General features: G+C 40.7%; 1 protein-coding gene across 7 annotated transcripts in view; it reads right to left on the reverse strand.

Moving 5' to 3' along the window:
- TOR1AIP1 (torsin 1A interacting protein 1) overlaps window positions 1-12,034 on the reverse strand; it is a 43,397-nt gene extending 31,363 nt beyond the window's left edge. The window contains exons 1-4 of one of the 7 annotated variants that reach the window (XM_043485034.1): window positions 11,233-12,032; window positions 8,768-8,845; window positions 1,954-2,013; window positions 841-885 (exon numbers count right to left, since the gene is read on the reverse strand). In XM_043485034.1, coding sequence (XP_043340969.1) covers window positions 841-885; window positions 1,954-2,013; window positions 8,768-8,845; window positions 11,233-11,713 — 664 coding nt within the window. In that variant the 5' untranslated portion in view covers window positions 11,714-12,032. Of the gene's footprint in view, window positions 1-840; window positions 886-1,953; window positions 2,014-8,767; window positions 8,846-11,232 lie in introns of all 7 variants that reach the window. The other 6 variants (XM_043485032.1, XM_043485036.1, XM_043485035.1 and 3 more) reach the window with 6 other exon arrangements.
- Between the last annotated feature and the right edge of the window lie 32 nt (window positions 12,035-12,066).

A 12,066-nucleotide genomic window follows, 5' to 3' on the forward strand; every position in this document is an offset into this window, starting at 1 on the left:
AAGTACTTTTTTTAAGTTAGCTTTTATTATAAAGTACTTACAGAAATAATTTCTAAATCTAGCATAGAAAGAACACAAAAGTGCTAGATTATTTCAGCTCCAAGTTTGCTTCTATTTAAGACTCTATGACTTAAAAAAAAATTCCTTTTTAAGTTTTTACATAGAGCATTTGAGAAACTGGTAGGTACAAGTACACATGATAAGTTGCATACTACAAGGATCATTTTCAGTACCCAGACACTATAAATTCTGAAGTCTCTAAAAAAAATTGAGCTTAAGTGGAAGACAAATTTAAACCAAGCTGCAACTATTTATAAAGAAAAATGAAGCTTCTCTCCTTTGACTCATCTCCAAATTTAGAAAATTTGTAACTTAAGACTAAGTCCAACCACAATCAATGTAAGTTCACTTAAAGCCACAGATCTTGCTAGCTCAAGTCCTATATCAAGGCAAATCCTGAAAAGAATATAAACCACTTCAATAAACATGGCAAAGGACACAACTTACTACAGAAAAATTTCCAATTCACTTTCTAAATCAAGAAAAAACTTAATAGGTAAGTTGCTATCTCTTTTCCCGCGATAGTGTGAACTTAACAACTGCTAATAAAAACTAAAATATAGGTTATGACATTTTCTCATGTGAACTTAAACAATAATATAACAAAGGACATAATTTCAGAGAATAAAAACCAAGGCTATTGGTCATAAAGACACTGTCCCTCAAGCTGAAATAATGAACAAAGTAATATTTTCAAGCCAGTGACCAAATGAAAGTACTCCTGTATTCTACTGATTAGAAGCCTCAAAGAGAACCTATAAGAATTAGAGATAAACAAACCTAATTCACTCATTTTAGTATTTCCATTTGTTTTGTGTGCCGAATCTGAAAGAGAGATAGCAATAAAATGATTAGTGCTTAAAATGAAATGCATCATATGGTTCTTTACCACAGGTTCATCATCAAAACCTTAACAGATTTTTATCACTTAAAAGGACAGTTCATCTATCAAGACAAAAAAACAAAAAAAATTCAACCTAACTCTTTTAAAAGAGAATAACTGGGGAGTAGAAACTTCATGTTAAGGTAAATGTTTCCTTTTTAGTTCCCACAATAAAGCGCCCTTATGGGCTGAGAAACTCTAAAAATGAAGTAGATCTCTTGGAATAACATTCCTAGTTTTCTTTCATAGTCATGAAATCAATTTAAGGGCAATACTCTTCTAAGCTCTTAAAGTGAAAGTTGTTTAGTCATTTCCGACTCTTTGTCACCCCACGACTATACAGTCCATGGAATTCTCCCGGCAAGATACTGGAGTGGGTAGCCTTTCCCTTCTCCAGGGGATCTTTACATCCCAGGGATCAAACCCAGGTCTCCTATGTAGAAGGTGAATTCTTTACCGGCTGAGCCACAAGGGAAGAAATGCAGTTAAGGTAGGAAAAATTTATAGCCCTGAGCCACAAAGCCTCAGTCTTCAATTTTTTATTAGCATTATACTGGGAAGAATAAAAAGTCCCTGACATTAATTTAAAACCATTTTGCTAACAAAAAGAATCATAGCAACATACAAGGACATAGCCTCTAAAAAAGAATGAAGAAATTATTTTATACACTTATATGGAAGGATGTCTCAATCTATTTTAAGTAAAAATAAAGAGTAAGAAGGTACAGAAAAGAGTAATTATTGGGCTAAAATGTGAGTTAAAAAAGAGAGGAAACGATAATTTATACATGAATTCCCTTATATCTCCATAAAATATCTCTGGAAGAATATCTAAGATACTGACAACACTGGTTGCTTAAGGAAGCTGGGTGGACAAACAAACGAAGGGAGCTGGGAGACTTTCCATTGTATATTTATAGAAATTTTGAATTTCAAACCATATAAATACATGTAAGTACTCTATTTAAAAATACGAGCAAGCTGAACCAACAGACAAGACAATCTCTTACCAGATCTTGAGCTTCTTAGAGGGGGTCTACACAGACTCATTACAGGATCTTCACTCATCACTAACATGGGAAGACAAAACAATAAAATACATATATAAAGTGTCTAACATATTAGACTTATTATACTATCACCTATTTAGTCAGCAAAGTTTTTTTTTCTGAGCTCTCCATTATGCTAAGTATGGGAATAAAATAGTGAACTAGAGAAAGGTTTGCTGCCATAAAAAATATATGGGCTAGATGTAAAATTTGGCAGTTTTTCTCACCAGACCATATTTGTATAAAAAGAAAGGAGTATCAAATGAAACTTCTAAATTTCTCAATTAAGAACCAAAATCTGTACCGTAGCACCAACTCAATTATGTATTCCATTGTGGCATACCCTCACTGTGGATTATTTATGTCAAACTTTGATTTGAGGGTTAACTTCCTAAGAGTTAATACACTCCCTCCAATTACTTAACCTTGTGTGTTTCAGCAAATACAAACCCTGATTTAAAAAAAGATGTTAATGTTAGCCACAATTTGTTTCAGACTGTCTATAGTTCAATGACACAGGGTGAATGAGGAAGCCAATACCATTAAATAATGTTAATGTTAGCCTAGAAATCCAAGTGTATGTCCTCAAAAAGCCTTGCACAACATAATATAAAACCAAATCTATATTTAAATTTGGATTATATTACACTTAGCTTCATTTGTACCTATAAAAAAGGCAGCATGTTTGGCTCTTCGTGAGAAGTGAAAAAACCATACTCTGAACCAGCTATCACTGACCCCTTCTCCATTATACTGGCTGCCTATGTTTGTTCTCACAAAACTGACTTAACCCCATTTCCTCTTCACGGTATCAAGAAGAGAAATCCTGAAGGGATATCCATTTATTTGTTATAAAAATACTTATCAAGCATGTTTTTGTACATCTTAAAAGGTAGAGAAATAATTGATTTTATGTACCTCGAAAGGCAGAGTCAAGATCAAGGGAAATTTACAGCAAAGTAGCTTTTAGTTCAACGGTAAAAACAAAAGCAACCAAATTATTAGTGTTGTCTCCAAAACAGAACTGATGGTGAGGGAGTGATTTCCACATCACTGCAGATGATCGACAGTGCATGGATGGATGTTAACAGAGGGACACCTACACTGATAGAAACTCTGAGTACATGACTCTCGTAAATCTTCCAGCTCTAAGATTCTATGCAATGTATCAGTTGTTAGCATTCTACATAACACAAATTTAGAACTTACATAAATAGCTTTAAAAAGAAATCTCACATATGTCCATTACTCTTATTATTACAATGACTTTCCTCTTTTTTTCCTCTATATTCCCATCCTTTGCAGGTTTAGTTAAAACCTAAAACTCAACTTTAATCTATAGATATCAATGACTATTTCAGACCCCATCTTTTCATTTAAGCTTTTCTTGTATGCTCTACCAAATACATAGCCCTATGTAAGAGGGGTTGAAGGAGAGAGAGTAGCAGAGAGAGGTATTAGGGAATAAAATAACAAGGATTCTTCTTTAGTAGCAATCTCCTTCCCTTGTTTGCCGCTCTTGCTCACCACTGCACCCCCAGCATCTAGCAACAGCACTAATGTAAAGTAGGTGCTCAATAAACATCTGGAGAATGAATGAATGCTGTCATTACAGCAGTCAGAGACTCAAATGTTCATGACAAAATGTTGTTTAGTCACTCGGTCATGTTTGACTCTTCTGCAACCCCAGGACTGGAGCGCACCAGGCTCCTGTGTTCATGGGATTTCCCAGGCAGGAATACTGGAGTGGGTAGCCTTCTCCAAGGGATATTCCTGATCCAGGGATCGAACCTGTGTCTCCTGCATTGGCAGGCAGATTCTTTACTCCTGAGTCACCAGGGAAGCCCTCATGTTAAACCAGAAGGCATTAAAAATATTTAACAATAATTATTTAACTAGAAACCATAACTACTAAAAATATTTAACGTTAGGAAAAATTACTAAAATTTTCCTACTATATTTTTAGGTTATGAAATTAGTTTCATGAATGGAATGAATCTGGCCATAGAAGAAGTTACATATGTATATATGAACGGAACTGACCGAACAACCTAATTGCTATTTTACTTTGAAAATAATGCAATTCTGAAACTTCAAGCAATAAGCTACTCTAGACTAATACAATCAACATTTTCATGACTTCCAAAACAGGACGACAAATGATGTGGTTGTCTTTACTAGGCTGTTATAGAAAGTGGTCCCTTGGGGTGTGTGTGGGTGTGTGTGTGTGTAAAAGTTGATCAGTTGTGTGTTTGCTACCCCAACGGATTACTAGGCTGTTTTAGAAAGTGGTCCCTTGGGTGTGTGTGTGTGTGTGTGTGTGTGTGTGTGTGTGTGTGAAAGTTGATCAATTGTGTCTTTGCTACCCCAACGGAGTCTCTTGGGGGTGTGTATGTGTGTGTGTGTGTGTGTGTGTGTGTGAAAGTTGATCAATTGTGTCTTTGCTACCCCAACGGATTACTAGGCTGTTTTAGAAAGTGGTCCCTTGGGTGTGTGTGTGTGTGTGTGTGTGTGTGTGTGTGAAAGTTGATCAGTTGTGTCTTTGCTACCCCAATGGATTACTAGGCTGTTTTACAAAGTGGTCCCTTGGGGGTGTGTGTGTGTGTGTGTGTGTGTGTGTGTGTGTGTGTGTGTGAAAGTTGATCAGTTGTGTCTTTGCTACCCCAATGGATTACTAGGCTGTTTTAGAAAGTGGTCCCTTGGGGGGGTGTGTGTGTGTGTGTGTGTGTGTGTGTGTGTGTGTGAAAGTTGATCAGTTGTGTCTTTGGGTGTGTGTGTGTGTGTGTGTGTGAAAGTTGATCAGTTGTGTCTTTGCTACCCCAATGGATTACTAGGCTGTTTTAGAAAGTGGTCCCTTGGTGTCTGTGTGTGTGTGTGAGAGAGAAAGTTGATCAGTTGTGTCTTTGCTACCCCAATGGAATTCTCCAGGCCAGAACACTGGAGTGGGTAGCTGTTCCCTTCTCCAGGGGTTGTTCCCAACCCAGGGATCGAAGCCAGGTCTCCCACAGTGCAGGTGGATTCTTTACCAGCTGAGCCACCAGGGAAGTCCCTTGGTATAGGTCATCATTTTCAAGGACATTTTTGGATAAAGTTTTGTCAGACCACACTAGTGGTCCTATATACAATTATAGCATGATTTTGAACACCAAAGTTGAACTGAAAGTCTGTGATTCTACAAGGAGGAGGAAGAGCCTATATATTTGTTTTAACTGAAGTATAGCTGATTTACAATGTTGTATTATTAATAGTTTCTGGTGTATAGAAAAGTGGTTCAGTTCTATACATATATATACACACACACATATACATATTCTTTTTCGTAACAGTTTATTATAGGATACTGAATATAGTTTCCTGCGTTATACGGTAAGATTTTGTTGTTTATCTATTTTATATATAGTAGTTTATATAGGCTAATCCTAAACTCCTAACTTATTCCTCCTCTACCCTCTTGCCCCTGTGGTAACTATAAATCTGTGAATCTGTTTCCATTTCGTAAGTTGTTTGTATCATATTTTAGATTCTACATACAAGTGATACTATACATCTGTCTTTCTCTTTCTGACTTACTTCACTTTAATATGATAACCTCTAGGTCCTTCTATGTTGCTGCAAATGGCAGTATTTCATTCATTTTTATAACTGAGTATTGTTCCATTTTGCACGTGTGTATACATATATATACACATACATTTATATATATGTACATACACACACACATACCACTTCTACTTCTTTATTCCAGTTATCTGTTGATGGACATTTAGGTGGCTTCCATGTCTTGGCTATTGTAAATAGCGCTGCTAAGAACCTGTGGGTGCATGTATATTTCTGAATTAAGAGTCTTCTCCTGATATATGCCCAGGAGTGGGATTGCAGGATTATATGGCAATTCTATTTTTAGTTTTAAGGAACCTCCTAGTGTTTTCCATAGTGGTTGTACCAATTAACATCCCCTCAAACAAGGAAGGGCCTATCTTAAACTTGCACTTAAAGTAGTATTCCATCAAACTGACTCCTGTTTAAGTAATTCCTCTGCTCGACAGACTTTCAGTTCAGTTCAGTTGCTCAGTTATGTCAGACTCTTTATGACCCTGTGGACTGCAGCACGCCAGGCTTCCCTATCCATCACTAACTCCTGGAGCTTGCTCAAACTCATGCCAACGAAGTCGGTGATGCCATCCAACCATCTCATCCTCTGTCATCCCATTCTCCTCCTGCCTTCAATCTTTCCCAGCATCAGGGTCTTTTCCAATGAGTCAGTTCTTCACATCAGGAAGCCAGAGTACTGGAGTTTCAGCTTCAGCATCAGTCCTTCCAATGAATACTCAGTACTTTACAAAGCTTGTAAAGACAGACTCTACAAGCGTTCATTTAATGACTTTCCTAAATGTTCTCCTTTTTTAAGAGGAATGACAGAGGAGCAGGACAAGTCCTAGATATAGTATGATTTTTTTTTTATAGTATGATTTTTAAAAGCACCTTTAATAGTAAAAGAACCCAGAGTATCTCACATTTCCCCAAAATGCACAGATCTTTATGTCCAGTTATACTGCAGCACAATATAGTCCAGGTAATCTGTGCATGAGTTCCATCAATCTACTATCTACATTGGGAAATGTTCTGTCTTTTCCATTATCAACCATAGCATGAGCTTTGTCAGAAAACGAAATGCTTAAGCAAAATTTTATGAACTTCACACTGCCTGCAAAGTGCTGTGAGGAAAAAAAATCCCACCTTATATCCATATGTTTTACTATATACTAAGTGATTTTGCAAGTACTATTTCACTTTTGCAGTGAGCTTTTGAGTTAGGCCGGGTTAAGTCATACAGATAAAGGCCTGAGGTTTAACATGGCTCAGTGTTCTTGCCTGGAGAATCCCAGGGACAGCGGAGCCTGGTGGGCTGCCGTCTATGGGGTCACACAGAGTTGGACACGACTAAAGCGACTTAGCAGCAGCAGCAGCAGCAGTTAATGTGACCAAGGTCCAGTGCTCTTTGCACAACATAATGCAGCCATGTACCTCAATAGCAGTCCTAAAATACAAGCTTAATGTGAACTCCAAAAGATGTACAAGACATTCTATTGTGTAATAGTTTTATAGTGGTCTGTATGGTCTATAGGCTGGTGCTCAATAGTCTTCATTAAATCAATTTACTTAACTCCATAAATTTTATAAATTTATTGTAGATTTTATTTATTTTTGCTGTAGATTTTAAAAATGAGAAACTTGCTTTTCTAGGCATAAGCGTCATGTAATTGAACCTACTGTAAATAAAATTTCAAGAATACAGTTTTCCCAAATGGCCTGAAAAATGTGATTATAGCGCCTATCACTCGAAGCATTTTTCTAAAACAGTTTCTAATCTTAAGACTCCAGGAACATAGGCTGTTCAAGGAATTAAGCATAAAGGGTGTGTTATTTGGAATTTATCTTCAACCAGATATTTATTTATCCTAAACAGAATAGTTTAAACTACAAAGCATAATCTTATTAGAAGCAATGGGTATGGAAGTCAGTCAGGATTTGGGTTAAAACAAAAGCCACAGATGATCAGTTTCAACAGCTACAGTCATTATTACTGTGGATTTCCTAATGTCAAGAAAAACAAACTGAAAATAAACAGAACTAAAAATCAAAGGATACTATGCATTAATAACTGAACTTAATCCTTTCCCTTGCTTTTCAAAACAGGTTTTAAAATGGCCACTACCAAATGTAGCCTAATGCCACTTGATACTAAGATGCAAATACTTCTACACTTTAACATCTCTAAAATTGGGATGTATTATACAATCTAAGGTACATTACCATTAACTGGCAGCATCTCTTCCTCCTAGGTGAAACTGAAAGTCACTCAGTTGTGTTCGACTCTTTGGGACCCAATGGACTATACAGTCCATGGAATTCTCTAGGCCAGAATACTGGAGTGGGTAGCCTTTCCCTTCTCCAGGGGATCTACCCAAACCAGGGTTAGAACCCAGGTCTCCCGAATTACAGGCAGATTCTTTACCAGCTGAGCCACAGGGAAGCCCAAGAATACTGGAGTGGGTAGCCTATCCCTTCTCCAGCAGATCTTCCCAACCCAGGAATCAAACCGGGGTCTCCTGCATTGCAGGCAGATTCTCTACAAACTGAGCTATCAGGGAAGCCCAAGAGGATGTATCTTACAACTGATGAGATCTTAGATTTAATAAAATATAGTATCAAATTGAGATTGATTATATTGTGTCATGATTTTACTATGCAGACCATTTAATCCATTTTACATGACACATTTATTCATTCAACACTTAAGTTTCACTGAGCAGCTAATTATTCCATGGGAGAGTGACAGTGAGGTACTTGGGGCTTTGGAGTGAAGGGGCTTTGGAGAAGACAAGCCTAGGTCTGAATTTGGCTCAGTTACATAGCAAGTAATCTTAAGAGAAGAGTCAGCTACTCTGAGCTCCAGTTTCCTCACCAAAAAAGTAGGTACATCTATCCTTCATAGTTATGTGAGTGAATTAACATATACCAAGTATATGGTACTTAGAAGGTATTCAAGTATGCGCCCTGTCTTTTCTTGACACATGCTACTATTGCTTAATTCAATTTAACAACCTAAAAATGAGATTCACTGAAACTTTGAATGAGGTATGATTTGGGACCCCTGATCCACCCAATAATCCAATAACCCAATAATTATAGGCTATAATCTATACATAAAAAAAGCTGGCAGGTTAGGGAAAAAAACAAACTCAACCTGGAGTTAAGAACCTCAACTTCTTACCTGGAGTCTCTTGTGTTCTCCTGATAGCTTTCGTTGTGACCGTTTGGCTTAAAACAGTTTGTGAAGGTGGGTCATCCTCTAAAGAACAGACATAACAATTGTAAAATTCAGAATATGCAAAGTGAGTAGGGATTATGTATATTAACAGCAATATATAAACAGAAATGCAAGTAATTCATTGTTATGAAAACTCGGTCTCTCGGTGCACAGATGCCAATTCAAATCCCAGAGACAGAGTTGTGAGCGAAGCAGAGAAGGATAGCTTTACTGCTTTGCCAGGCAAAGGGAGACACATCAGGCTTCTGCCTTGAAAAACTATGTATCCCATCCCCAAAAGACTTGATGAGTGTTTTAAAAGTGGGTCAAAGGTAGGGTGTCTGACAAGATAAGGGTGTGAGCAAGGTACTCTCATCCCTTACTCTCATCTCAGGTGGTCAGTCTCCTAATCCTGATGATTAATCTGGGCCTTTTAATCTTGCATCAAGTGACTTCTTGGTTGTTCTTCCCTTGATTAGCAACAGTTGGAACCTGCCCTTTGGAACTCAGAGGTCATAATGGCTGGTGTACTGCCTCCAAACAATGGGGGACAGAAAGGCCTGGGAGGCTCACAGGGGCCCACTCAGTTTCAATCCCTTCAGAAATGTGTAATTAAGGGGTTCCCTGGTGGCTCAGTGGTAAAGAATCTGCCTGCCAATGCAGGAGACTTGGGTTTGACCCCTGGGTAGGGAGGATCCCCTAGAGAAGGAAATAGCAACCCATTCCAGTATTCTTGACTGGGAGATCCCACGGACACAAGAGCCTAGTGGGTTACAGTCCATAGGGTGGCAAAGAGAGTCAGACATGACTTAGGGGACACTAAACAACACAAAATTAGGTTTACCAAAACTTGGGAATTGAACTAGTGAGAACTATTCTTTAGGACAACATAAAAATACTCACCAATGACGCTTTACAACAAAAACACAGAAATATTACTCCAGAAAATTTGAAAGATGGGCTAAAGAGGAAGAATGAAAAACGTGTAGATTTTCATAGGTTCACTAAAAATAGAAGTAAATCATTTGTGTGTTTAAAATTAAATAAACAACTAGCTTATACAACTGCATCAGCCTGTGTGGGAGAGTCAATACAACTTAGCATATTTCCTTTGCCTTCCAAAGCATTCTTCTAGCTACTGGACATACAGAAAGAACATAAACATTGAAGTATAACATGGTCCCTCAAATATATATGTAGTATCTTTGTCTTCAGAAGTTTATAATCTTAAAAGAGAGATAAAACATGTATAGGGTTAAACAGTCTTGAATTGCTACTCCCAATAGTAACTCACATTATCTTTAACATAATTTCCAAAATCATCAACACTTCTACTGTGTCAGCACTTCAGGCATCAGCAGGTAATGTGCAGTGTATTACTCAGCTCTAAACTGAAAATCCACCTCCTCTTCTTCATATCCACCAATGGTCTATCACCAACTATGTAACCCCATTATGATTCAAACCCCTTGGTTTTACCTCAAAGGTGCCCTACCTGGAGCCAGCATGAAACTCCATCTGGGACTCAGTACTAGATGGGGGAGAAGGGGCAGTGTAGGGGAGGACGCATTACCGGAGTTGAGTCGTCTGTGACTTTCCTAAAACTACACAATCACTTTGTCAGTAATCCTTTGGCTCATTTAGATGAAAACTAATGAAAGTCTTACTTTGTCACGCTACTACTTAACTACTGAGGTTACACTTAAGGTCCCCAACATGCGAATTTCTGGCAGAGACCACCACACTAGAGAAAGAGCGATCAGTTCAAGTTTATCACACACTGGGAAGCTTCAGGTTCAGGATGACTGCCTTGACCCCATTTCAGTGTAAACATGTGGGTGGGATCTCAAATCAATTCATCAACTACGCTAGTCCTCAAAACAGCCACTCACGAAATTCCCCTTCCTTTCTCCCCTCCTGGATAGTGACGGGGAAAGACTGGAAGGTTAGAGGACCAAAATTCTCATTGAGGTACTTCTGGTCTGGGAGTTAAAAGGAGGAAATGGAAGTGGCTTTGGCAGAAACACCCGCAGGGTAGAGAGAACCGACATGAAACCGATGTGAAACTGAACTCGGAGTGATTCAGTGTTCTGCCTGCTGCCTAACTGGCCGCCCCGAAGTGCAGGCCTGCAGAAAACGGGCAATCCTGACACCTCTAAATTGATGCCCAGGGAAGCACGCGGCTCCTCGGCTCTGCTCAGGTCACTAGGCACGACCGCCTTTCCTTCCAGCGCCCCCGCCCTGCCACTTTCCCGCCAGCCGACGGGGCGGCCGGGGGTGGGGGCTCACGTCCATCCTGGAAAAGCTCAGAGGGGATGAGCTCAAGGCAGGCACACACCCGCCCAGGGCGCGCACACCCTTCGCGCGTACCCGCCCACGGCACTCCCTCCCTGACTCGCGGTTGACACCGTTACTTCCGACTGTCTCACCTTCGGATGAATGGGAGTCCCGTAATCCTCTTCTGGTGGTAACCGGAGACGGTCGTATCGGAGGCGGCGGTGAGTGCGGCTGCTGCTGGAGGCGAGTAGCTCTCCGCGTCTGCATCTCCTCGGCTTCGTGGAGTCGGGGCTGCCTTCGCTGCCGAGACCGAAGGTAATAGGCGCTTTCTCTCACTTCCTCTTTCGCCGAATCGGCCCGGAACCCTTCTACCGGAATCTGTCTTCCCACCCGGGCCTTTTCTTTGGCCGCCCGGGGCTCGAAGTCGCCGTACACTTCGGGCGGCTCTTCTGAGAACCTCACTTCCCGCCGGCCGTGGCGCGACGGCGTAGGAGTTCCGTACGCACGCACGTCACTGCTGCCGCCATTTTGAGGGGCGAGCCGGGGCCTTCCCTCCCGTAGCGGAGCCCTTGGCGTGACGTACAGCGCCCATCCTTCCCTCTCCGGCTCCGCCCGCCGCCCCTCGCCTGCCATAGTTGTTGACGTAGCTTGAGTCGATCGCGAAGGTGTTTTGCGGTGCCCTTAAAAGTCTCCTGCCGTTGATGGCGATCGTTTTTCGGGGTGTAGGGCGGTGGTGTCGGCGGTCAGGGAGGCAGTTGAGCGTCGCCGGGGCTGCCGCCTGCGTCGTCGCTGCTGTGCTGCAAACCCGCCTCTGGGCCCATGGTGTGTTCCGAGGGCTGTGGGAGAGGCAGTGCCTGTGCTGGGTCAGCTGCCGCGGGTCACTCCCGCCTCCTGGCTGAAGGCACCAAAGAGGAGGAGAAGAGCGAGGAGGCGTCGCTGTCCTCGGCCTTCGGGGAGGGAGGGAGGGAAGACGGAGAAGGGACAAG

Source organism: Cervus canadensis, chromosome 13 (genome assembly GCF_019320065.1).
Source record: "Cervus canadensis isolate Bull #8, Minnesota chromosome 13, ASM1932006v1, whole genome shotgun sequence".
In the NCBI taxonomy this organism is placed as follows: Eukaryota; Metazoa; Chordata; class Mammalia; order Artiodactyla; family Cervidae; genus Cervus; species Cervus canadensis.